The sequence below is a fragment of the Equus asinus genome, chromosome 9 (assembly GCF_041296235.1).
Source record: "Equus asinus isolate D_3611 breed Donkey chromosome 9, EquAss-T2T_v2, whole genome shotgun sequence".
NCBI lineage: Eukaryota > Metazoa > Chordata > Mammalia > Perissodactyla > Equidae > Equus > Equus asinus.
The window spans coordinates 88,554,751-88,582,489 of NC_091798.1; the positions used below are offsets into that span (position 1 = coordinate 88,554,751).

The 27,739-nt window shown below is 46.1% G+C and overlaps 1 protein-coding gene across 2 annotated transcripts in view; it reads left to right on the forward strand.

Annotated features, from left to right (window-relative positions):
• Nucleotides 1–9,354, forward strand: part of SERINC5 (serine incorporator 5) — an 88,445-nt gene extending 79,091 nt beyond the window's left edge. For both annotated transcript variants that reach the window (XM_014857013.3, XM_070517878.1), the window contains 3 exons: nt 1,734–1,773; nt 2,706–2,850; nt 4,554–9,354. In XM_014857013.3, the coding sequence (XP_014712499.1) occupies nt 1,734–1,773; nt 2,706–2,850; nt 4,554–4,701 (333 nt within the window). In that variant the 3' untranslated portion in view covers nt 4,702–9,354. The remainder of the gene's footprint in view (nt 1–1,733; nt 1,774–2,705; nt 2,851–4,553) is intronic.
• The last annotated feature ends 18,385 nt before the right edge of the window (nt 9,355–27,739 follow it).

Consider the following 27,739-nt stretch of genomic DNA (forward strand, 5'->3'; position numbering starts at 1 on the left):
TCCAGAAGGCAGGCGTTTGTTCCCACCACTGACTGGGTGACCACCTGCGGAGGCTGCACTGCTGTGGTTTCAGTGTCCCCACTGTGTACAGAGTTAAAGCTCAAAGAACAGGCAGTCTCTCAGCTAGATTTCAGAGAGGATGTTTTTCTTCTCATTCCAAGGAAAAACGTCCCAGTGTTTCCTTCTGAACTGGAGAGCATGCTGGGCGGAAGTGGGTTTGCTGTCCTCGCATCACGTTTCACAGGATATACCTTCGAAAGCGAGAGTTAGTGGTTTCTTTTGGTAACATGAGCTTCAAAAGAACTAGGACCCCACCACACCATGTCTTTGGGCCTACTGAGTGGATCAGTGAATCTTAGACTGTGTCCTTGATCCAAGATTCCGTCAAGGCCAATCCCTCTATTACAAGTTTCCTTGATGCAAGAGGGAAACAGGGGCTTGGCCTTGAGGTGTATAAATGGGACGAAGCCTCAGGCTCCTGTGTCCTTGTCTCTGGCTCCCTGGAGTAGAAATAGCATCAGCCAGAAAGTGCCGAGGACCCAGCACTTCCCAGACTGTCTTTATACATGTAGTGTTTCTTCTGTTTAACAGAGTCCTTCTGGAGTATGCAGTGACTTTTTATAACCTGTTACTCTTCTAATTTACTTTATTGTTTTGAGTAGGTCAGAATCATGGTACGAAATTTGAAATGTACCAAAGACTCTTCAAAGGAAAGCGTCCCGTCCATCCATGTTTTCGGCCCCCCTGCCTCCATCGAGGCAGCAGTTTAGCAGCCTGATTTTAATAGGAATGAGGCCAGGCCTCCTGCTTCCAGACCCCTTAGCTTTGCCAGGACTGACGCTGGCGGCTCCACCGTCACCTGGATGCTGCATGATGCATGTTGTCTCTTGAGAATCACGGATCTTGGAGTTTCCGTCCTGCATTCTGTCCTAGCCCTGCCACTAAGCTAGTTTTGTGACTTCAGGCCAGTTATTTAACCTGCCTGACCTCAGTTTCCTCAACTGTAAACAGGATAATAGCCCCAGCCTCCTAGGTAGAAGGGGATTGAATAGAGTAGGGAGTAGAGCGGAGCGTCAGGAGTGGGTTTCGTGAGAGCAGGGTCTTGTCTCGCTCGCTCTGTGTTTCAGGTTGAGACGGAGCACAGGATGTGCAGGATATTTATTAGGGATCAACACACATGGAGGGAAGAGGGGGCAAAGAGGAGGCAGCATTGGGTAGCTGCTAAAGTCAAAGGGTGCTGCAGGCTGGACAAGGCCTCCGCTAACCCCATGGGGGCTCCAGAGCAGATAGGACCCGGCAGAGCCGTGCCCGGGGGTCAGTGGCTGGGCCTTTACACCCCTGCTGGGAGCACTCACTCCGTGGGGCTGCCCAGGAAGGGTTTGCTCTAGGGCAAGGTGACTCTGCAGCTGGGGCAAAGCCTGGAGCTGCTGGTCTCCGGCTCTGTCTGCTCCCAGCAATCACGGTAGCTGAGCGAGCGCTCAGAGTGCGCCTGTGAAGGGGATGCAGGTGGCTCCCCTCCCCGTCCGTTGTATTTCCTATTACCAGCACTCGAGCATCTAGGGAGAACAGTTGCTTAGTCAGAACCTTCCGAAGGCATGATGCGTGCAGTTCAGGGCCTGGGACGTAGTTCAGACAGGGGAAGCCTTGGTATGTGGGCGGCTTTCAGAGCCTACTGATGTGGAGAGAAGCAGAGAAGCACAAACCAAACCTGACTGTTGGTTTTGCTTTCCCAGGTAGCTCGGTGTTGCTTTTGCTTCGGCCCCGACGGAGAGGGTAAGTGGAGAGCTTTCCTTCCGTGCATCCGTGCGGCCCTGCAGCCCTGTAGCTCTAGTCTGTAGGCATTTGGGATTCAGACACAAATAGCTGAAGCGGCAAGGGGAAACTTCTATTCCAAAGCCGGTTTTCTGTTTATACACTTTTCACATTCTTCCCCAGCGGTGTCTGGGTTTTGTTTGTTCCTGTTGGTTCTGGCAGGCAAGAATCAGTCTATATTTTGGCTCCAATTTGTTAAATCATACAGTGAGATTTAGGGAAGCAGGAAGTACATTTTTTACAGGAATGATTTGGAAAATACCAAGAGGCCCTGACACCTCATTGTTGGCCTGTTTATTTCCTTCAACTTTCTTCTTGGATTGGAGGATCCCAGGGGCTTGGGTCTCTCAGTTTCTTCTTTTTTTTTTGAGGAAGATTGGCCCTGAGCTAACATCTGTTGCCCATCTTCTTCTTCTTTTTTTTTCCTTTGTCTCCCCAAAGCCCCAGTACATAGTTGTAGGTCATCCTGGTTCCTCTGTGTGAGATGCCACCTCAGTGTAGCCTGTTGAGCAGTGCTAGGTCCATGCCCAGGATGTGAACCGGCGAAACCCCAGGGCCACTGAAGCAGAGCGTGTGAACTTAACCACTCGGCCATGGGGCCGGCCCCCTCTCTCTCACTTTCTTCTGAGCTTAAAATCAGTTTTATTTAAGCTGATCTTCTGCTCTGTTAAAATAAATGTGGCATTAGGTGACTCATCCTGTTAACAAGGTTCTTGGGTGGGTGGGGGTTTTGACTTAGGGCAGAGATGAAAATTGCCTGAGGGCACAAATCGCTTTTGACGTCTTTTCCGTTCAACGGCCCTTGGGCTTGAAATTAGTGAGTGTGGCTTTGCTAACCCTGTCCGTGTGCATGTGTTCACCCATTGAGTGCATGCTGGCTTTGTGGTTCACAGACACTGAAGAGCAGCAGAATGTGAAAGAGGGACCACGGGTCGTTTATGATGAGAAGAAAGGCACCGTCTATAGCTATTCCTACTTCCACTTCGTGTTCTTCTTGGCTTCCCTCTATGTGATGATGACCGTCACCAACTGGTTCAAGTGAGTGGCCCGTTGTCTTAGACGTTTCAAAAGGGTGGTCTTTTAAGACTCCAAGCCAAGTCCTGTTCTTTAAAGTCCTGAGACACAGGTCAGATCTGGAGTCCACTAAACTCCTCTCCTAGTGCTGTTGTCCTCACAACCTTTACAGAAACATGTTTTAACCCTAGAACTTGGCAATGCCTGCTGCCCCTTTAAGAAACTGGAAGGTCGACTCCATATGGGCGGCTTGAAGAGCATAGTAATAGTGATGGAGGAAAACTGGGAATTCTTAAGCAATGGTCTGCTTTTAAGAAAGAGAAAATACCCCATTTTCTACTTTTTTTCGGTCTTTTTCCCCTCCTTGTTTTACACTTTCATTACTACAGTACGAAACATCTATTTTTTTAAGAACTGACTAATATAGAAGTCTGAAAAGTAACAGTAACCCTCTCCCCACCACCCCAGGAACCGCTGCGAACAATTTTGTGTGTACCCTTTCATTCCTTTTCTAGGCGTTTACAAGCCTATGTAATTTTTTTTAACATCAATGCGATTACACATATTTTCCTCCTTGAGGATTTTTTTTTTACCTTGGCGATTCTTGGTGGATCTGACTTCCCTGCCACTACGTAGGAGTTCTTTTTAAATCATAGAGATTCTTTTTGTTTCTTTCTGGATCAGTTTTTGACTGATCCAGAGTTTCTATTGGATCATAATTTTTTATACCTTCGGATATACTTAGGATAGATATTTAGGCTCCTTGGGCTCTTTTATTCGTTCCTTCAGCAAACATTGAGTGGCTCCCTGTGGGCACACTGTTGTGTGTGGCAGGGATTATAATGTAATGGGGGAGAATCAAATCAAGGGCGGTGTGTCAGACAGTGACGAGTATTGGGGAGAAAAATAAAATGAGGAAGAGGAATGAGGAGCAGCCAACGGGGTTGGGGCTGGCAGGGTCAGCGGTTTCAAAGGGGGTGATCAGGGAAGGGTTCACTGAGGAAATTCTTCCCAAGCATCCTCCTGAGGGAGGAAGGGGCAGGGGGTGTTTCTCATGCTTCCCAGGGATACTTTGAGAATTGGTGGAAAATTTTGCCTTGGGAAGCTTAAGAAAGGATAGAGGAAGCTATAGTCAAAAAGGCAAGTGATAATAAATGTTGTTGAGGATGTAGAGACGTTGGAACCCTTACAGTCCTGGTGGGATTGTAAAATGGTGCAGCCACTTTGGGAAACAGTTGGGCAGTTCCTCAAAATGTTAAACGTAGAGTTATGGTGTGATCTGGCACTTCCACTCCTAAGTATATACCCAAAAGAAAAAACGGCAACAACGTTTGTCCACACAAAAACTTGTACACAGATGTTCATAGCAGCATTATTCGTAATCCACAAAAAAGGGCGATCAACCCCAATGTCCATCAACTGATGAATGAATAGACAAAACGTGCTGCAAATGGGAGGGCAGCTAAAGGGTGCAGGATTTCTTTTTGGGGTGATGAGAATGTTCTAAAATTGATTGTGGTGGTGATTACACAAGTCTACTAACATAATAAAGCCATTGACGTGTACACTTCGAAGGGATGTGAATTATATCTGAATTGAGTTGTTAACGAAAAAAGAAAAAAGAAAGGCTGGAGGGGGCAGAGAAGCAAGGAGACTTGGCGGCAAAGACCGTCTCCCCACCTGTTCTCTTCCTGCTCTGACCGTAGCCGGGTCTCTTGTTTCCACAGCTATGAAAGTGCCAACATCGAAACCTTCTTCAGCAGGAGCTGGTCCATCTTCTGGGTCAAGATGGCCTCCTGCTGGATATGTGTGCTGTTATACCTGTGGACGCTGGTCGCGCCCCTCTGCTGTCCCTCTCGGCAGTTCTCCGTGTGAGGCTCTGAGCACCCCCCTTGGTGCAGCAGGCCTGCAGGCCGGAAGTGACGCCTTTGAACAAGTGTCCCAGGCATTCGAGCAGTGACTGGCACTTTGTGAAAAGCTGGCATCCCCTGGCTGGCTCGAATGGGTCTGGAAAAGATCTCAGAAAAGAAATCTCCTAATTAGCTTTTTTGCTTCTGAAATTCGAAAAGAAACTATCAGTTTGTCCCAAAAGAATTGAAAATTTCAACCAAAGTGATTATGAGAGATAATATATTTTGTATGTTTTACACCTAAAAACGGGGATAGTAATCAGGCTAGTGTTTGCCTTCTGCATGTTTGTACCAAAACTTAATTTGGGGCACAACATCTTAGCACAGGGATGAAAAATTTACCTTGTGTGGCCCATCATTCGTATTCTTGGAACAGGAAAATATGCCAAAATCCTGAGCCCTCAGCCCCTGACAGAAAGCAGACCCCACTCCCACCCCTCAGCCTGCAGGCCCCCTGCTCCCGGCTCCCTGGTATTTCTAGGGTACAAGAGGAAACACCTGCTTTGAACTCCACCCTTGTGCTGTTTCCTCCTGGCCCCCAACGTTTCCCTTCAAAGTTGTGATGCTGGGAATCAGACTTCACTCTCTGCCCTGACCCCTCCCAGGGGTCCCGCATCCTTCTTGGGTTCAGCATCTTTGTTATAATGTGAAAAAGCACAATTTGCCGTCACCACCCGTGTGGCCCCTCACTGTATTATCACTACCTGATCCGAGTTACTGCAATAATTATGACTCTTATTTGTCGTGTTATTCACATGATTCTAGAACAATATTCATGTTGTTTTCTTTGCCTCAGCGGCGGAGGGTTGTAGTTCTTACTTGTTTGTGCTATTAATACTAACAATACTTTAGGACCTTACCTGAAAAGCTGCTTCTTGACTGAAGCCTGCTGCACCCCTCTTCCAGTTGTTGAGGTCAGCCCCCCAGTTTCTCTTCCACCTTGTGGCCTAAAAGCAAAAGGACTTTTGTTTTCCAGATCTGTAATTCGACCATGCTGTTCATGTGCATTATGGGTTTTGGGGAGTAGATTTTCTTTTTCTTTCTTTCTTTCTTCTTCTTCTTCTTCTTCTTTTTTCTGGGGGGGGGGGGGGGCAAGATTGGCCCTGAGCTAACATCTGTGCCCATCTTCCTCTATTTTGTATATGGGACGCCTGCCACAGCATGGCTTGATGAGCAGTGCATAGGTCCTCGCCGGGATCTGCACCGGTGAACCCTGGGCCACCAGAGTGGAGAGCACAAACTTAACCACTACGCCACCTGCCAGCCTCTGGGGAGTAGATTTTCTGAAGAGAGGGTCCCAGGCAGCACCTCCAACAGGGCTGACCAGACCAGGCCTATTGTGCAAGTTGGGAAGTGACCACGTATACTTAGAAGAAAAGGTGGCCATAAAAAACATCCACAGAAATCTCTAAAATACACACTTGCGAAGTAACACTCATGAGAGATTTGACTTTACGCACCTGCCCAAGAAGATGTCCATTTTCAGTGTTGATGTTGTCAGTCAGGCAAGTTTTTACTCAGTGGAAAGTCTGTTAGCGACCCCAGTGAGACATGGTGGGGTCACTTCCTTAGTGTTTCACGCAGGGTGGAAAGAGTCGCCTCCAGCTTCCTGGCAGAGAGGGTCTGAGAATGAGAAGACGTGGCCTGTGCTTGCTTTCTGGGCCCTCCTGTTTGAGTTGGGCAGAATCGGGTCCCACCTAAGCTGGGTTCCAGTGTGCCAAAATGCTAGCATGGGAAATTCATCAAATTCTTCACCTCTACTCCTTTGCCCTCCTTCCAGGAAAACAAGGGGGGAAAACAGATACGATGGATGAATTCCTCTAGGAACTGCCTTATTTACAATGTTTGAGATTCAGTTTCAAAAGGCACTCATTATGTGTGCGTGTGAGAGCCTTGTTTTGTAAACTTTATCAAGTTTCTTTTTTTGTAGGCCAGGAGCTCTCTGAGTTCTGTAGGGGAAAGATCATCTGGAGTCACGGATGAGTAGCCTTCCTGTGCAGCCCCTGGTTAGGCCAATGGAAGTGGGAGCACTGTGGGCTGGGTCAGGTGGAAGGAGTGGGGGTGTGGGTCGCAGTGGCTGGTGCAGTGCCACATGGCTCTGGGGACCCTGAGACTGGCTTTAGGAAAGGCCCCGAGAAGAGACAAATCAAGAGCTGGGGTGGTGTCAGTAACTCGTTTCATTATGTCTTCTTCCTGCTGGGGTCTAGCTGGGTCTGACAGCCAGCTATGTGCCTTTAGAACTGGCCCTTACAGCAGTCACAGTCGGGCTGACAAGGCCGTTATGCCTTGGCTGGCCTTCGTTGGGCCCCCTTCCCTTGCAGAAGAGCTCAGGGAAACTTAAAGGAAAGGACGTTGCCAGCGGCAGGGCCCTCGGAGCTTCCTTGCTTAGCCTGCCCAGTCGCCCCACGTTTTCCAGCTGCGTAAGACTTGGTTTGTGGCCTGAAGTTCCCGTCACAGCTTGGTCTGATGCGAGAGGAAGAGGTATGGTCACTCTGATTTTTATTCTCAACTGAAAATTTCAGCAAGTTTATCTGAATGATCGAGAGAGACGTGGATGTCCTCTGAGGACTGAGGGCACATAAATAAGGTGGATTTTCATGATTATTGATTGTAATAAACCATCCTCAGGGAGTGAGTCAGCATTCGTGGGTTTAAAGAACCTACATGTTTGTGCTATCGAGATTTAAGAAACTGGAAACATTGTGCCAATTGCTTTGAGTTGCTGTAATGGTGGTGTTCATCTGATAAACTCACTGAGAGCTTTTAAAATGATAGACCTTTGCTTCCTAGACCTTTTTGTACATGATTTAAAGAATGCATTCCCAGAAGCTGCTGGTCAGACTCCTTTAACCATGAAAGCCTAAAAAGACTTTTTAAAAACTGTATGTGTATATTTCCTCTGTGCCGTTCATACAGTGTGGGAATTTTTGCCCCTCTCGTTTTCCTGAGTAAAAACTCTTAAGTGGGGCCAGGGAGGGTTGCTGTGTACCTAGATGTGTCACCTGACCGGAGGCTTTTCTATCAAAGCCTTTGGAAACCCTCCTTCGTCCTGACTGGGTCGAGTTTTTGTAATCCTGGTTAGTTGATTTGTCTCTGTCTTCACAGTTTTTTGGGAAATGGCTTGAAGGAGTTGTTTGCCAGAGGAGTTTGGAACTCTTTTGTGGAGTAGATGGTCCGTGTGTCTGTGGGGTGACTGGGGCTTCGGGGTTCCGGTGCCCATCAGGAATGGCCAGCAGGGGGGCTCCCACAGCGCCTTGTTTGTTTCTCATCCTCAGAGGATCTTTCATCCTGGATGCCTTCCGTGTAGTACTAATTCCCCCCACCCGCATTGTTACCTCTGCCTTTTTGAGAGTACGTACTTATTTAATGTTGGCCAGTTCCCACCACTGGTGCTCTTTGTCACCCTACAAAGGGTGATTTATTCCAGAGCCTGCATTTCAGCTGTCAGGACTTTTTTCTCCCTTTCCTGCCTGTCTGAATAGCATCTCATTTTGATGTCCACTCGTGTCCCACCCCTCTGGGAAATGAAAGTGGGCTCAACCTACAGCTGCGGAGGGTCTGACCTTGAGCTGAGACCCTGCGCATCCAGAAAGCACTGGGCCCTCCTTAATGAGGGACAGTGTGGCAGCCGCTTGGCTGGCGGAATTCCCTGGGACGTTCTCCTTAATTTGCTAATAGAACTAACTCCCTGCAACTTTGTTCTTAAGGCCACTGTGTTTCCTGCCGTCTTTAATACATTTGTAGAGCCTCAGACATTTTAATCTACTGTTGCATTTCAGGCAGAAAAGGGCTCTCTCCTGTGGGACATGCTTTACAGACCCCAGAGCCGTTCACGCAGGTCTTTAGAACTAACACTAGCCTCTCTAAAGATCTTCCTTTCTGTTTTTTTCCCCTTAGTAAATCATTTGCAGAGGCATTCATTTTGAAGGGGGAAAATATTTGGCTTTTACCAAAGAGGTTTTCTGGTTTTTGTTTTTCTTTAAAAAGCAAAATCTTTTAAGAAAAAACTTAATTGGAGAGGACAGATTAAGAATGCCTATGTCCAAATCCACTTCTGTAAAAGTTTGATCATATTTATGTGAGTAACATAGTGGAAGAATTCTTCAAGGTAATCCTTTGGGGTAAAGGATCCTGGGAAATTCTCTCAGGTAAAGAAAGCTTGCAGCAGATGCGTAATATATGTCTTGAGAGCTATTTATAAGAAGTTTAAGAGGATTATTTTGTTTTCCTTTATTAAAGATTTAAGAGTTTTTTTACTTTGCAAGAAAACTCTACAAAAGTTTTATAGTCATAACTTTGTTAATTTTTTTAACTTTTCTGAAACAATTAGCTGTAGCCAAATTATGTGGTTATGTCTTGCTACTAGAATTTGAAAATGTAGTGTGTGTGGTGAATCTGCTGTTTGAAATTTATGATGGTCTCGAATATGGTTAGAGTTCTGGTAACTTTTTAAATAGTTACTTTTTTCCCTTTAGTCACAAAGGCAACTATGGATTTATATTTGTTTTTTGAGTGCTAATTTTTCTATGAGGCGTCTGAAGTTGACCAGTCTTTTCCTATGTAGAAAACTCAAAACTTGTTAACTCTGTACTTTAATAAAATTGAAAATTGAAAATCACGTTGTTTTTTTTCTGCCTTCTGTTGGGTATCTTTATACTTAATGTCCTTCCAGGTAGTTTTCCAAAGATATTGCCTTCAAATGTCAATCAGCTGTCTCTTAAGTCAGACTCATAGAATTTGTTCTGATTCTTGAGAATGAAAATACAAGACTGAAAACCCAAGCTTTTTGCCTTCTTCCCTCCGAACACCCCCATGGCCTGCTTCCTTCTTCCTGTTCTTAGGCTAGTGACCCACTCTCTGAAATGCGAGAATTAGAGTGAGTCTTGAAAGAAGGTAGTGTAAGTCCTCCAACATGGTTCTTTTTCACGCTGTGGCTATTCAAGGTCTTTTGCATTTCCCTTTAAAGTTTAGAATTAACTTGTCAATTCTCTTGATTGGGATGGCGTTGATTATATAGATCAATTGAGGAAGAATTGACATCATAACAACATTGAGTCTTCTGATCTGTGATTATATTTTTCATTTATATAGATCTTCTTTAATTTCTTTAGTAAAATTGTTGCAGAACCTCTTAATCTCAAGTTCATGTGCCCGATGCATAGTAAGCCAAACCCTGAGACTTTGGTGCTTGGAGATGGAGAAAGGTGTATTGGAATTGGCCAAAATGAGAAAGTGGGAAGTGCGTTCTCTTCAAATTTGCCTAACAAGAGAAGGAGGCAGGGTTTTATAGAGCTAAGGGGTGGCAGGAGGAGATTTGGAGAAATAAAAGGATAATTTTCTTTCTTTCACTCCTGATGAGACTCTGGGCATCTTGGGCAATCTGGCTTCTGGCTTTGATGGCAGCTGGGGGCTGTAATCTGGTGGTCCTTGAAGGCATTCTCTTCCATAAAACAAGCTCATCTATCCTTGTGACCCTTGAGTCAGCCCTCAGGTTAAACAAGAAAGCAGCAAGTTGACAAGATTAACTTCTTTACATAACGAGGTCAAAGGTAATCTTACTGAATATTTACAGTAACCCTCAGGTCCTCAGCTTCAGTATTGTATAATCCTTTTGTTTTTATCAAAATATTTTTATAGGGGCTTTAATCTTGATACTTGTAATCATTTTTATAAGATTAGGTCTCTGATCTTTAAAATTATGTGTATCCTATAAAATTTGCCAACTTAACCATTTTTAAGTGTCCGGTTCAGTTGTGTTAAGTACATTTACATTGTTGTGTAACCAATCTTATAAAACTGGAACCCCATATCCATTATACAACTCCCATTTCCCTCTGCCACCAGCCTCTGGCAATCAGCATTCTACTTTCTGTCTCTATGAATTTGTCATTTGCTCCATTTTTTTGCCCACGGCTTCTTCCTCATAGATGCCGTACTGTCCAGGTCTTCTGGCTTTTGATGGGTCATCCTCCCCACTTGGGCTTTGGAGTTGACCCCTTTTTGTTGTAAATGTTATCCATGGGTTTTTGGTTGTGCTATCTGGTGTTCTGTTTTTATGTGGGATTTCAGTAAGATCCCAAAACTATGCTTCTCCCATTGCTGTCATTTCTTCCATTCACTCTCGAGTTGAACCTGGTGCAGTAAAGCATGCACATACACCATTTATTGGAAACTGCTTTTCAAGGTCATTGGTAGCCTCTGTGGTGATGAATCCATTGTTCTCATCATACTTGACCTATCAGAAGCACTTGACACTATTAACTAAATTGCAAACCTTATTCAGATTTCCCTGGTTTTTAAATACACTCATCTCCACATTTTGAAAGGGATTATCTGTTATGGTTATCCTGTCCCTGTTCACATTGCACTTAAGATCACGGGGAGCAGATAACTTGTCTTTTTTGGTTCTAGACTCTGCCCCCTTAGAGCCACACCCAAGGAACCTCCCCAGAAAGTACCGTCCACAGCTGGACCTGATTTGCTTCTTAGCTCCACCTTCTGGGTCATCCTTTCTTTTCCATAAGAAAAGGCCTGATTTTGCAGCTGGTTAGTTTCATCCTGCTCCCTGCCCATAAAAGATCAGGAGCCCAATGGCTTCAGTTTCAACTCTTGTCTGTTTTAGTGCAAGCTGGTAGCGCTTTTGTCAGTTCACTTCTCTTTAAAACTTTGTGTGTTCTGTGAATCTTGTAATAAAAGGTATCAAGGGTGATCAGAGGGCCGCCCTGGTGGTGCAGTGGTTAAGTTCGCACGTTCCACTTCTTGGCGGCCCCGGGTTTGCTGGTTGGGATCCCAGGTGTGGACATGGCACTCCTTGGCAAAAGCCAGGCTGTGGTTGGCGTCCAACATATAAAGTAGAGGAAGATGGGCATGGATGTTAGCTCAGGGCCAGTCTTCCTCAGCAAAAAGAGGATTGGCAGTAAGTTAGCTAAGGGCTAATCTTCCTCAAAAAAAAAAGAAAAAGGGTGATCAGATATCAAGGGTGGGTGGAGGATTCTTGCTAAGACTGAGCTAGGCAGGCCCAGCAAGGACAGGAGGGATGTGGAAGGCCAAGGTTGAGGCCTAGTCAGGAAGAGGGCTCAGAGGACCCTAACTAAGGTTTGGTCAAGGAGAGGGTCTTTGTCAGAACACACGCATGCTCACACACTCAGAGAAATGTACCCCAGTGTTCACTGTTGTTCTGTCTTCACAGCAGCACACCCACCCTGCTCTTCCCCCTCCATATTTTGGAAACTGTTCATGGTTGTAGCAGGAGCAGCTATGTTCTTTCCATACAACTTCCCCCGTCACGGCTACAGTTAATTGATCCAGGAGTGGACTTTCCATCCAGGTGGACAATCAGCCTCTCTGGAAATTTGGACGTGGAATTGAAAATGCAGCTTGAGTCTGGCTGCTGTCTTGAACTGAGGAGTTGAGAAACTTAACATGTGTTGTTAATGCTGTTTTCGGCATCATGGACACAGGGAAAAGGCCAATGTGTGGGAAGATCGAGGATAAAGCAGATGTGCAGAGGAGCAGTTCTGAAGAGCAGAGGGTGGGGAGACAGAGGATGGACTTCTGGGTTTCCTGTGGTGTCCAGTCCTGGTTCTAATCGATTCTGGAGGCCTAGCTTAGAGTAATAATGACAGCTAATGTTTACTGAGCACGTGATGTGTGCCTGGCGTATTTCCCACGGTGATCCTGTGCCTGTTACTGTTCTAATCCTCATTTTACACGTGAGGAAAAGCAGATTTTTAAAAAACCCTTACTACGTGCAATTGTTCTTACAGAGGTTGCCATCTCTCACCTCTCCCCACCCCCTTTCCCATCTCCTTGTCTCTTCTTTTCCACCCTCACCCCCAGATCTTCCCCTTTAGGTCAGTTTTTCCTTTTCATGTGTAGAGCTTTCTCTTGGCTTCTCTGTTCATAGAACGATTATATCAGTAAGGAATTGCATTTGAGTGACAGGCTGGACCTCAGCGGCTTAAACGCCTGGGATTTGGGTTCTGCATCTCCAGGACAACGTTTACTGTGAATTTCTGGATTTCTTTTGTGGCCTCGAGGGGCTGCTTTGCAGATGCATCCTATCTGTGTTCCAGGCAGAAGACCAAGGAATGGCTGGGGCTCCCTGGAGGGAAGCATGTTGCGTGTTTTAAGGCAGGAAATATGAGGGTCTGGGATATCTTGTTATTGCCAGAAAATAAGAATACTTTCAAAGATCCTTCGATGACAGCTTAAGCTAAGTTATGTCTAGTAATGGATTTTTCTTTTTTTTTTGAGGAAGATTAGCCCTGAGCTAACTGCTGCCAATCCTCCTCTTTTTGCTGAGGAAGACTGGCCCTGAGCTAACATCCGTGCCCACCTTCCTCTACTTTATATGTGGGACGCCTGCCACAGCATGGCTTGCCAAGTGGTGCCATGTCCACACCCAGGATCCGAACCAGCAAATCCCAAGCTGCCAAAGCAGAACATGTGCACTTAACCACTGGGCCACCAGGCCGGCCCCTAGTAATGGATTTTATCTAGAACTAAGTTTTGTAATTGTTATAGTATATTATGTTTATTTTTCTTTCTTTTAAGGTGAGAATATGAGTAAAGAGACTGACGAATTAGACTTAGAATATTAATAAAGATTCACAAGAAAATATAGGTAATTAAGTTTAAAATCACTGTTTAAATATTTAAGTTTAAATGTTTAACATTTATTGGGGCTGGCCCCGTGGCTGAGTGGTTGAGTTCGCCCGCTACGCTTCAGCAGCCCAGGGTTTTGCCGGTTCAGATCCTGGGCGCGGACATGGCACCATTCATCAGGCCATGCTGAGGCGGCGTTCCACATGCCACAACTAGAAGGACCCACAACTAAAAATACACAACTGTGTACCAGGGGGCTTTGAGGAGAAAAAGGAAAAATCTTTAAATGTTTAACATTTAACCATTAAAAATGTTTAAATTTATAAGGTTAAATTTTTTAGATTCAGTGTGTTTTAAATATTTAGAAAGATTTCATCTATAGAAATGTGAGTTGTCTTTGTTGAGTTTCTGAAGAGCTTGAGAAAATCAAATGTATTAAAATTAGATTTTAATTTCAAATTTCTAAAATGTAATTAAAAAAATTTCATAAACATTTGGGTGTACTTTATCAAATTTATAAGCCAATTAGGCACTAATCAAAAACAAAATTGGGGGCCCGGTCCAGTGGAGCAGCAGTTAAGTGCACACGTTCTGGTTTGGTGGCCCAGGGTTTGCCTGTTTGGATCCTGGGTGCAGACCTACGCACTGCTGGTCAAGCCATGCTGTGGCAGGCATCCCATGTATAAAGTAGAGGAAGGTGAGCACGGATGTTAGCTCAGGGCCAATCTTCCTCAGCAAAAAGAGGAGGATTGGCGGCAGATGTTAGCTCAGGGCTAACCTTCATCAAAAAAAAAAACCAAGCAAACAAAAATTGGCTCACAAAATATTAACACAAGGTTAATTGATTTGTAAGTAAAATAACATGAGTTTAAAGGCTTAAAAATTATGTTTTAAGATATAATTTGTGTATAAAATGAAACTCAACTTATTTATTTTAATGCATAAAAGCTCTCTTCAAACATAAGAAAAACTCAGTTGACACTCTGGGTGTGTCAGTCAGTATGGCCTAATTATGCTGTGGTAACAAGCAGCTCCAAAACCTCACTGGTTGCCAGTGACTGAAGTTGAGTTCTTGCTCACATTCCTTGTCAGCTGTGGGCTGTCTGCAGCTCTGCTCTGAGTTGTCGTCGCTCTGGGAGCTGGGCTGATCCAGCAGTCCTTATTCGGGACATCGTTGCGGAAGGAGGGCGGAATATGCCCCTTCGGCAGAAGGATTCTTCTGAGCTGAAGGTAATGGAGAAGAAGAAGACAAGAAAAGTTCTCTGCCCTCCCCCATTTGCCTAAAAGCGGGACATGAATTTACAAAGGTGTACACCCTCCTGCCCTGTCTATCAGGAAGGACAAACGCTGATCCCCGGAGACAACTTTGGATCCTCATCAATGGAGAAGGCACCAACTTAAATCTGCATCACAAACCTTACTCTTGTTACGATGCTGGTCCTGGTCACCTCCCCATAACTGGCCTCCCCCATACCTTTCTTTCATCTTTAGCTGAAGATAGTATTTTAGCTTGAGTTTTAAGCCACTTTGAGAGTTACTCGTTTTTCCCTGGATGTCTCCTATGTATACATGAGGTGTAGAAGGAAGGGGTAGCAAAACATGCCACCCCAGAATATGGCCCTTTGGTATATTGGTTATTCTGAGCTGTGGACACTTGAAAACAGCAAATTCGGGGTGGGAGGGGCTTTCTCTGAACCCCTCTTATCTGCCTACGGACAGAGCCTCCCAAAGGAACTCAGTTGTCATAGATCCCCTCCCCAGGAACTGCATCAACCAGCGAGGACTGACTCATCCCAGGAGAGGAGACTAGAAGTCCACACCACACCCTGACACACTGTCACAAACTATCGCACCTCCCGTCTAGTCTTCTCAAGATCCATTCATCTTTCCTAAAAATCACTTACTCTCCCCTGAGAGGCCTCCATCCCCTGTCCCCTTTTCCTATTAAGATGGTATTTAAGTGAATTTTAAGCTGCTTTGGGGAGTTACTCGTTTTTCCCTGGATATCTCCTTATGTATACATGAGCACACAATGTTAATAAACTTCTGTTTGTTTTTCTCTTGTTAATCTGTCTTTTTTTTACTGGGGTCTCAGCTAAGAACTCAGAAAGGTAGAGGGAAAATTATTTGTCCTCCCTTACAACTTGTCAATAAACTCTGTTCTGTTTTTCTCTTGTTAATCTCTTTTGTTATAGGGACCCCAACCAAGAACTTAGAAGGAAAATTATTTTTCCTCCCCTGTGCTAGTCTCATGGAAGAAAGAGAACATGGCAGAACCACATGGTCACTCCTAAAGCTTATGCTAACATCACTTCTGTTACCATTGCATTGATCAAAGCAAGTCCTATGGCCAGTCTTGAGGTCACCAGGGTGGGGATACATAATCCTCCCACAAGGAGGGCTGCCTCGAGTCACATCCCCGCAGCTGATGCAATGGGCAGGGAGGTGTTATCCTCCTCCAGGGTGGGGCAGCAACTATGTGGGGTGATAATACAATCTACCATAATGGGGGAAGAAGGAGATTTAAAAGAATTCTTATAATTTACTTCTTTCTCCTGTCACGCATGTTGTCAATGTGTCCTAACTTACAGAAGTGAATGTTTCTGGGTGTTGGAATTTTCTTTGAAGCCAGATTAAAATCTTTAAATTAAAACTTTCTTTTGTAGCCAGATTAAAATTTATAAATTTATTTGGACAAAAAAAGGGCAGTGGATAACTAATTTGTTGTGTTTAACACGGGAAAGGTGGTGTGTGTAAAACAGTGTTTTAGGAAGATACACCTCACAACACTGAAGGAAAAATGTACATTGGAGAGCTTGTGTTTTAGGTATATATTCAACCTGTCAGCTTGGAAAGAATGTGGCTGAGAAATGGAATGTGCCTGTTAAACAAATAAATCAGTAAATGATGACTGTTGGTTAGCGGGGTGGAGGGAGCATATTCTCCTGATGGCTTAGAGGCATCTTGTGTTATGAGATGCATTCTTTTGTGGTTCTCTGGCTGATGTCATGAAATTCTGACTTTTGCCACGAGGGAAGATTACGTTTCTCCTTGGCAGGAAGCTCTGTTTAGTGCAGTTGGATCGCACTGCATATTGCCATAGCAAAACTTTTGTGCTTAGTGGACTCTTCATTTGCTCCTGATTTTTCAGTCTGTACCGATCCTACTGATCAACTGTCTTTTTATAATCCAAATTGGATCTCTGCCTAGTTGGTTGTTTTTGTTCCACTTCTACTTGGTGGTCGAGACTAAATCAGATTTTCAGTTTTCCCCCAACCCCACCATTTTGGCTTTTCACTGTATTGAACTGAATTCTCATAATGAAGACCCTAAAGTATTCTTCACTTCCGCTTTGTCCCGTGGAGATAAGAAACCCCACGAGACCACGGTGACAGGTGACTCATAAGCTCCTCTTCACTCAGATCGTCTCTGGACTGAACAAACTTTGGACTAGGATTGCAGGAAGGCTCATGATTCAGCCTTGTGATTCTGCCAAATAAATGGTGATAGAATCAATCCCTCAATCTTTCATCTATTATTTCAAGTAATAACTTTATATCTTGTCTCACCACCCCACCTACCACATGGCCTTTATTTGACCTATGTGATGACATCTCTTGAGTCAGTTTGCTCTTCTCCATCTCCAAGGCCACTGTCTTCATTCACCTTAGCAACCCCAAGGTTACTGCAGCAATTGCCTAACTGGGTCTCCCCATCTACAGATACCCCCCAATCCATTCTCAGCCATGGTGACCTCTCAGGAATATAAATCAAGTCATCTAGGTCACTCCTGTGTGGGAAGCCCCCTTCCATCATACTTATGGCTTTCACGTCCCTTCAGATCTAGTCGTTGTCCCCTCTCTAGTCTACCTCCCAGTACTCCCACTCCAATACACCTCATGTCAACCTTACTATCCTACTGTTCCTCCCAAATGCCCTTCCTTGACAACGAACTCTGTTTCTGCCTGGAACACTCTTCCTTCCCTTATTTCTACCAACCTCCCCAGTTTTCAAGATTCTTTTCGGGTATCATGTTCTCTAGGAAGCATTCCTTTTTTTAATGTTTTTCTTTAGTTTTGGCTGCTTTGAGGATTTTTTTTTTTTTTTTTGCAGGAAAGATTTGCCCTGAGCTAACATCTGTTGCCAGTCTTCCTGTTTTTCTTTTTTTGCCTCCCCAAAGCTCCAGTACATAGTTGTATATCCTACTTGTAGGTTATTCTGATTCTTCTATGTGAGCCACCACCACAGCATGGCAACTGACAGATGAGTGGTGTGGGTTCCATGACTGGGAAGTGAACCCGGGCTGCCGAATCAGTGAGTGCTGAACTTGATCCACTAGGCCATCAGGGCTGGCTCTAGGAAGCATCTCTTAATAGCCCCCTCCTCAGCCTACCCCCTGATCTGATTTATAGATGGAGCATAATACTTTCCACAGCATTGTAATTGTCCATTTATGTGGTAGTGTCCCCCTCTCCATGAGGCCAGAGATTATGGGTTTTTTCCACCATTGTATATCTAGCATCTACCATAATGTTGGGGTATGCAATTGCTGTTTGTTAAATGAATGGATGGATGAGTGTGTTTGCAAGGAAAATCAGTGACTAGACCACAATGGTTAGTGATACTGGGAGGCATTGAGTCTAGCACCATGTAACTACTGTCTCATTGTGCCATCAGGAATGGAGTGAACCCCAATTGGGTTGTGTACCCCTCTACATTTTCTCCAGGAATAGTCCTGGCTCTCCCCACCTCTCCCCTTCACGGGTTACAGGGATGGGCTCCTGATTGCCATGTTCGTAAAGACATGGGGGCTGCCATGCTCAGAGCCACTCCCCATCCAGGTTAGGGGGTTAGGGACTTAGTTGGTGAGTTATTCTAGGGTGGCACTTAACCCAAGGTGGTCCGGTCTATGTCCCTTCCCCTGGAACTTGGAATCAGGACAGAGAGTCCTCTCCCTGCAGGCGACTGGACAAGCGCCATTAATTACAGACCCTGCCCATGGTCATGTTTTCTGCCATATGGACCACAGAAGCCTGTTTGCAACAAGGAAAGATAAAGCTTTCTGAGACAAGATGCAAGATAATGAGAGGACTCTGATGGCTTTTCCAGACTCTGGTTCCAGGATCTTCCTGTGGCCTGGACACTTTCCTGACCTTGCGGTTCCATGAAACACTCCTGAAGCCTTATTTGAAATTTCCCTTTTATTATTGGAATTAGTGTGAATAACTTACATTATTAAAAGCAACTACTGTATCACTTATGTCTCAGAGCCCTGAATCTGCTTGTAAAATAAGTGTGGTGGACATAAATGAAGACTGCCTAAATGAGAACGAGCCACCGCCATTTATCCAGAGCTTGCTGTGCAGCAAGGGAGCCAGCCGTCATCACTTGCGAATGGCAGAGACTCAAAGGCAGGCAGAGGAGGAGGAAAGCTTTCTAGTTAAAGAAAGGGAAGACTGCAATTATTTCCCGGTGGGAGGCTGATGGCCTGAGGAAGCTGTAGGTGGGCTAATTAGAAGCGGGGCATCCCATGTGATGGGTTAGGGGTGCATATTTAGCTTCCTCTGGTTAGTCCTAAATTGGACATGGGGGCAAAAATTAGGGAAGTTGTCATTTATTAATCAAGTCCTGGCCATTTGGAGTTGATTGCTACAAGAGTTATTGTTTGGCTTCCTGGACTAGTTGCTACAAGCTGTGGGTCAGAGTTTTATTTTCAGGGTGGCCGTTGTCCATTTGTGTATGCAGTATCTTAGGGTGATACCTGTGTCTGTCTCCTTTACTGGGAAACTTTCAAGAACTTCAATTCACCTGGTTAAGGGAGTGATATGTGCAGGAACACTTTCTGCTTTTGGAGGGTGTCTTAGGATAAGGGGCACAGAAATCAGGGTATATGCATCAGGCCAGGAGGGTTCTAGGATATGTAATCAGAATAAGCCGCCTGCTCCTTCTGTGCGCCCAGGGCTGGTGGAGAAGCATCTTAGTAGTGAAGGATCCTCCATATTCTCAGCCTTGGAAGTCTGCTGGGAGGTTGAAGGTGAGCACATCAGGCTTTGAAATCGTTTTGCTGAATCCCTCTTTCAGTCTCGGCTTTGGGGCCTGGTGAAATGGGGAGTGGATCGTCTCTGCTTATAGAGCTGCAACTAGTCCCCAGCCTGTGCCGTGTCTCCACCAGTTTTTTTTTTTTTAAGATTTTTTTTATTTTTTCCTTTTTCTCCCCAAAGCCCCCCGGTACATAGTTGTGTATTCTTCGTTGTAGGTTCTTCTAGTTGTGGCATGTGGGACGCTGCCTCAGCGTGGTCTGATGAGCAGTGCCATGTCCGCGCCCAGGATTCGAACTAACGAAACACTGGGCCGCCTGCAGCGGAGCGCGCGAACTCAACCACTCGGCCACGGGGCCAGCCCCTCCACCAGTTCTTAAGTGCATAGGCTAAGGAGCCCCTAATATACAACCGAGCACAAGGAGTGAGCAGATGTAAAGTGAAAAGGGTTCTTAGATCTCATCCAATCTGCTTTCTCCCACCTCCCCACCAAATGTCTGAAAAAATAGTGAGGAAACAGATTTAGCTAATGTATTGGTTTCTATTGCTGCTGTAACGAATTATCACAAACTTAGTGACTAAAAAGAACACTAATTAGTTCACAGTGCTGTAGGTCAGAAGTCTGGGTGGGCTTGACTAGGCTCTACGCTCAGGGTCTCATAAGGCCGGAAATCAAGATGTTGGCTAGACGAGGCTATTATCTGGAGGTTCTGGGCAGAATCTGCTTCTAGTTCTCTCAGATTATTGTCAGAATCCAGTTCTTTGTGGCTTTTGGTCTGAGGTCCCTGTTTCCTTGCTGGCTGCCGGCCAGGAGCTGCCCTCAGTTCCTTAGAGCTGTCTTATGCCTTCTCACATGGCCCCTCTACCTTCAACGCAGCCAGGGCTCATAGATGCTTCCCACACTTGAATCTCTCCCACTTCCCCTTCTGTCTTTTAAAGAGCCATGTGCTTGGGTCAGGCCCACCCAGATAATCTCCATATTTTAAAGTCAATTGGCTTGGAACTTGAATTACCTCTGAAGAATTCCTTCACAGGAGTGCCTACATTCCTGAATTGAACAACCAAGGGACAAGAATCTGAGAGAGGCCGTCTTTAGAATTCAGCCTACCACAGAGAGATCATGGTTTACACTCTAAAGGAGTTTTGAGTGGAATAAAACTCTTGTACCAATTCTGGGTAATGTGTAATTATCATTCGGAGGTGGAGAAAGAGGATGAACATTTCCAGACCACCTATATATTGGTTGTAAAAAATAGATCCCAAAAGTGTTTGGGCTTATTTGCAAAAAAAATCCAAGGCAGGTACTCTGGTTGGTGGGTGGCTTTCCTCTACCCAGTGATTCCGAGACCCAGGCTCCTTCCAGATTTTAGCTCCCCATTTCTGAGGGCCTGTCACCTGCATCCAGTTGGTGGGAGATGAAGGAGAACATGGAGGCGGCGCATCTGTTCCTTCAGCCTCTGTCTAGCACAACCACACGTTGCTTCCGATCATTCCCTTGGTGAGAACTAGTCACACGGCCGTGCCTAAAGGTCAGGGGTGCTTGGAAATACAGTCAAGCTGTGCGTCAATGGAGAGGAGGAAATGGATTGGTGAACAGTAGCAGTCTCTGCTCCAACCTACTGTGGGCTGGCACTTTAGGTAATTCTCATTTAATTAACACCACAACACTGAGAGATATATTACGCCCACTTTACAGCAGAAGAAGCTGAGAGCCAGAGAAGTTAAGCCATTTGCCCGAAGCCCCACAGCTATTCCATGGAGGACCTAAGTTTGGATCTCAATCTCGTTTGACTCCCAAGCTCCTATTCTTTCCAGTCTGACGTGTTGGCTCCTAACTGGCATGTTTGGAGATCAAGCCCCTGTCTGGGGATGGGTTGGATTATAATTTGCTTATTATAGCTGGTTTTCTCCAAGTGAATCAGAATTACCTAAGGGGCTTGTTTGAAATGTTTAATTCCTATCCCCACCCCACTAAAGCTTCATTGAGGCAGTCTGGGTGGGCCCAGGAATCTGCACTGAGTAAGCCCCCTGAGTTATTCAGATGTGCTGGAATGTTTGTAATATGCCAGTGCAGCTGACTCTTCTGGAATAGGGGAAATGATCAGGTGAATCCCCAGTTGTGATCTGGAAAAGTGCCCCTCCCTGGGAATTACGGTTCTGATCTCTTTATGAAATTCTGTGCCTTCTCCAGAGTAGGCACCCCTACAACTGGAATGAGGTTGTGGGGGAGGGATTTCAAAGAATGGCAGCCACAGAGCCGAGAGAGCACAGTCCATGCCTGCCCTAGGAGTCCCCTTCTCTGCCAAGGCCTGGCAGCTGGGCCCTGCAATGCTCAGCGGGAGGGGGGTGGGGGGGGGCCGTAACTGGTGGACCCTCCAATGACGGCCTTCTTCAGATCTCTGGGGAACTTGAACCCAACTTTCCTAACATCTGCAGAATCTCGTGTAATTGATGACATTGGCTGTTTAGGTCACATGTTCAGCCAATTTATCGCCCCATCTTCACTGAGGATGGACTCTTCACAGACTCGTGCTAGATCGACCTGTGAAGGAAGCAAAGAGAGACGGTGCCTGCTCTTAGGAGCTTGCAGCCTAGCAGGTACACCTGCCATTAGTAATGAGAGCTACCATTTACCGAGGGCTTCTGACGTATTGGCTTATTAAAAACAAGCCTGAGGAATTGGCACTGTTGGTCCTTTTACAAAAACTGAGACTCAATGATGTTAAGTAATTCAATCAAAGTGATCTGACCAGTTAGCAGTGATGGAGCTGGTATCCAGGTCAGTCTGATTCTAAAGCCCATGTTCTTAGTTCCCCTGAGAAGTGGGCTGAAAGGTGGCCCCCAAATATGTGCACGTCCTAACCCCCAGAACCTGTGAACGTTACCTTTGCAGATGCAGTGAAGTTAAGTGTCTTGAGATGAGGAGATGATCCTGGATTATCCAGGTGGGTGACAGGTGTCCTTGTAAGAGACACAGAGCAGAAAACAGGCACAGAGGAGAAGGCGATGTGGCGACTAGGCAGAGACTGGAGTGATGCAGCTACAAGCCGAGGGATGCCAAGAGGCGCCAGAAGCTGGAAGAGGCAAGGAACGGACCCCCTCGGCTGCAGAGGGCCGGTAGCACCTTGATTTCAGACTGCTGCCTCCAGAACTGTGACAGAGTAAATTCCCATGTTATCAGACACCAGGTTGTGTTATTTTTTTTAACAGCAGCCGTGGGAAACTAACGTAACCTGTTTGCTTTAAGCAAAAACATCAGGGAGCATGCAGGGCTGAAGGAGTGTTGTGTGCTGATAGAGTGAAAAACCCTGAAAACCAGACAAAACTGAACCTGGGGCGTCAGCTGGCTCTGGAATTGTCAGCATCTGTCCCTTTCTCTTGTTGGCATCAGACTCATGTCATCATCATCATCCTCTTCATCATAGCACCTAATATGTGCCAGGTACCAGGCTCAGCATCAGCACCTTACCTGCCTCACCTCAGTGAAACCTCCCACCGTTCTATGAGGTAGGTACAGTATTAGCCTATTTCTTTTTTTTTTTTTGAGGAAGATTAGCCCCGAGCTAACATCTGCTGCCAATCTTCCTCTTCTTGCTGAGGAAGACTGGCCCTGTGCTAATATCTGTGCCAATCTTCCTCTCCTTTATATGTGGGATGCCTACCACAGTATGGCTTGCCAAGTGGTGCCACGTCTGCACCCGGGATCCGACCCGGTGGAACATGTGCACTTAACTGCTGCGCCACCAGGCCAGCCCGTAGCCTATTTCACAAATGAGGAAACTGAGGCTCAAAGAGGTGATTTCCCATCTGTGGTTGTACAGCATAAGTGACAGAGCAAGGACTGGAACTCAGGTCTGTCTTACCCCCAGTCTTGGCTTTGGCAGTTCCCTACACTGTCTTCCCTTTTAGTTAGTTCTCACGCACAAGCTTAGTCTTTGAGTTAAAGCTCCATCATTTCAGGTGGCCAGAGGCAGAGGGGTGGGATAAGCAATGATCTCCATGAGCCTGAGTCCTCCAGGTGGCGGCATCCCCCTCCAGGCCAAAGCAGGCCTGGTTCCATGGATGTTTGTTAATGAGGAAGTGAGTGGATGGGATGCCAGCTGAGCTCTAGCTCCCTCGGGGCCACTGGAGGTTCCTAGTGATCTGGACTGACTGGGCTGGTCCCACCCTCTGTTCAGTTAGAGGAGGGGAACACAAAGCTAGATTTTCATTTCTACTCCTTTCCAGGAAACTATCAATGTTATAGATGTTAAGGTCCAGGTAAAATATCTTCAGTGCAAGAGGGAATAGAAAGTCTCTGGCCCTGACTCTGACAGGAGAGCCTGGTTTTACAATTTGTAAAGGTGGTTGGCTATAGCTTGCTTTTCTCCAAGGACGGGAGGGACAAGATGAGCGCCAGAGGGGCCAAAGGTAAGGGCCTGATTCTGCTGCAGCAAAGAGGGGGCCATCCGCTCCGCCCCATGCTCGTCATCCGTCACCCCACATTCCCTGCCATGGGTCTCCCAGATGAGGCCAGACTGTTGATGTCTTTTACATTTCTATGGAATTGACTTCTTCTATCCCTGCCAATGTTGAATTAACTTTGTACCCAAATCAAGAATTCCCCTCCTTTCTAGAATTTTCTCTATTTGTCAGCAGAGGCAGGAATCCCACTGAAGGTTTGTTAAAGAGCCATAGAAGAATTCTAGGTGGCCTTGCTTGCAGAAGATAACTGCACTTGAACTCTATTTATATATATATATGTGTTTTTTTTTTTTGAGGAAGATTAGCCCTGAGCTAACATCTGCTGCCAATCCTCCTGTTTTTGCTGAGGAAGACTGGCCCTGAGCTAACATCCATGCCCATCTTCTGCTACTTTATATGTGGGATGCCTACCACAGCATGGCTTGCCAAGCGGTGCCAGGGCCGCACCTGGGATCCAAACTGGCGAAACCCGGGCCGCCGAAGTGGAATGTGCACACTTAACTGCTGCACCACCAGGCCAGCCCCTATCTATATTTTTTATATTATTCTTATGTAGTCTTCAGAGATTCAACTGGGATTGAAATTATATTTACCAAATTTTAGCATACTGGTACCTTAAAAGAAGTAAATGTAAAATAGAAAAATGTATAGCTTTTTATGCAGTAAACAGTAAACTCAGGAAATTTTCATTTATTCAACAAAATTTTGTCGACTGTCTATCAAATTCTAGGAATATAAAACGGAACAAGTCCTGTCCTCAACTTGCTCACAGTCTGTTTGGGAAAACTATTATGAAGCTGTTGAAAATCATGTTTTCGAAGAATTTGGGGAGCCCAATGTAGGACTGCATACCGAGTACACTTAAGCCCATAAAAGATTGGAAGGGTATTGTTCAAAATGTTAAAACAGATTATTTCTGAGTTGTCGGATTGCAGAATTATTTCCTTCTTTATACTTTTCAACATTTTCTAAAATTTCTAAAGTGAGTCACGTGATTTTGATAATTAGGGAGAAAAAGATGTCATTAAAAAACGATTGCACCTGATTAGCTGCAGCCCCCGCTCTCTGTTGCCAGCTGATCCTCGCCTTTGGCAAGAAACAAATTTCATGAGCCCGGAAGCCCTGCCAGGAAAAATGCAATTAACCAGAATGAATCGACCCTGGGGCCTGGCCAGCGCCCGCCGGAGGGAGGGGAGGCTCAGAGAAGCCCCTCTGGAGAGGGGCTGTATTGTTTCTCAGGGACACTCCAAGATTGAGCTGTGCCCACCTTTGGATTCCCAGAGCGCTGACCTAAAGATTAATTGCTGGGCTGGACTGAAAGCTGGATAAACGCTGCCTGGACTCTGGCGCTGCGTGCGCACCTTGAAAAGTGAGGAAACGTGGCTGGGCAGAAGCTCAGGCAGATCTGCACCCCTCTGAGCTGCCAGGGAGAACGTCATACTTCCCTCCAAATGACCATCAGGTTGCTTGACTGGGAGTCCAGGTTTCTGCCAGAATGCATTTGAGACTAAAATCCCCTCCTGCTATACTGTCTAGCGCTTTTCCTCTCGGACCAGTAACATCTGCATCCCCAGGGGGAATGCAGAAGCTCAGGGCCTCAGCTAGATTTGCTGAATAGGAATCTGCATTCCAACAAATCCCCGGGTGACTGGAGAGCGCTGGGTTTGCATAGCACCGCTCAACACACCTCTCAGTTGCTTGAACCTCAGACGGGCTGCAGGGAGCAGCGAGGGGGCCCTGTGGGAAGCCTTGCCTGCAATCAGCGGGGCTGGAAGCAGAAATGGACCTGAGGCCAGGCCAGGCAGCTGGAGAGAGCACTGGTTAGCATCTTACTTCTGCTATTTAGAACAAATGAGGCCGGACACTAGCCTATTCCAGGGCGACCTTCTCTAGGAATGTGGGGGGCTTACTGGGTAATCTCTCTCTGTTCCTCACAGGGTCCCTGGAGCTTAGTAGGAAGCAGAAGGTATTATTTTTATTTTCCAGATGGTTGTATGGGGGTTGGGAGGAGGGAGGTTGGGAGGTTGCCAGCCTGCTGGGAAAGCTCAGAGCCCTCTCCTCGGTCTAATGGTGCCAGCTGGCTCTCGGGCCAGATATGAAGGCTGCGTCCAGGCACACCGTCATTCCAGATCTCCAGAGAGCTGCCAGGTGGGCTGCTGGATCCTCTCGTCACAGCCGAGGCCCTGCAGCAGGGCAGCTCGGGAGTGCAGAGACACAGGGCCACTTTTATTTTTTGAGAGCTGGTGGTGATGGTTTTCAATATGTTAAAAGTCCAGAAATGCCGGAACAGGTTAAAATGTTATAGTTTTAAAAAATATTCATATTTGAAAATATTAATGTTTAAAAACACATACAGTGTGAATAGGATTTACGTTGTATTCGTCTGCTAGGGCTGCCATAACCAAGCACCACAGACTTGCTGGCTTACACAACAGAATCTGTCTCAGTTCTGGAGGCTGGAGGTCTGAGGTCAAGGTGTGTGCAGGGTCGGCAGCTTCTGAGGCATTTCTCCTTGGCTGTGGTTGGCCGTCTGCTCCCCATCTCATCATATAGTCTTCTCTCTGTGTGCCTGTGTCCAGTTGTCCTCTTGTTGTAAGGAAACCAGTAGTATTGGATTAGGGCCCACCCTAATGACCTCATTTTAACTTAATTATTTCTTTAAAGATCCTGTCTCCAAATATAGTTACCTTTTGAAGTCCTGGGGATTAGGAACCTCAACATTTGAACTTTTGGAAGATACAGTTGGGCTCATAACAAACATCATTTGGAAATAACATCGAAAGTCTAGAATAAAGCCCGTTTGTGAATGTAAGGCCCGGGCCCAGGGGCCCTCCTCCTTCCCTCCATCCGGTCTGTGTCCTGGACCCATAAGCCATCCAAGTGGGCAGAGGGAGGTGTCTGATTTTCCCTGTGTTTGTGTGTGGGGTGGAAACATTGTAAAAGGTCTTCCCTCCCCTTTAGCCTACTGTGGCTGCTTGCTGCCCTCCGAACCAGTATTCACTGTGGTCTTTATGTGGATCCCAGCAGATTTCCGCTTTGGTGGGAAAATTTGAGAGCTTGGCTTCAGCCAGTGCTCATGGCTTGGGAGAGCCTCCCCAGGGGCCAGCAGTCTGTTGCCCCCACATTTGGGGCATGCATGGAGGAGGCCTGCCCAACGTGATGTCTTCTGGCCCTGAAGGTATTCCTGAAGTTCCAAATCTCCCGGAAGAACTTCCCTGGGGAATTATTCAGTAATCACAAAGTCAGAACTGCCCAGTGTCCATCTGTGCCTGGGGACCTGCCCCCTCACACGGGCAAATGTCAAGTCTCTCAAGTTTTCCTTCCTCCCTGAGGCCACCTGTTATGGGCTGAATTGTGTCCCCTAAAAAGGATAATGTTGGAGTCCTAACCTGCAGTACATCAGAATATGGCCTTATTGGAGACAGGGGCTTTACAGAGGTGATCAAGTTAAAAGGAGGTTATTAGGGTGAGCCCTAATCCAATAGGACTGGTGTCCTTATGAAAAAGGGGAAATTTGGAACCAGAAATACCCAGAAGGAAGACGATATAAAGAGACACAGGGAGCAGATGGCCATCAACAAGCCAGGAGAGAGGCCTGGAACAGATCATTCCCTCACAGCCCTCAGAAGGAACCTTGGTTTCCAAAACCAATTCTCCAGAACTGTGAGACAATAAACTTCTGACGTTTAAGCCTCCCAGTTTGCAGCACTTTATTAGAGCAGCCCTAGCGAGCTGACGCACCACCTGTGCTAACTCCTCCCCCGCCCGCCTCCCGCCTCTCTCTCCTTCTCTTGTACCCGGCTCACTCTTCATTACACACGGACGTGTGCGAGGCCTTGTGCCATCCCCAAGGGTGTCTTGTCTAATTTACTTATGTGGAAGTCTTGGTTCTCT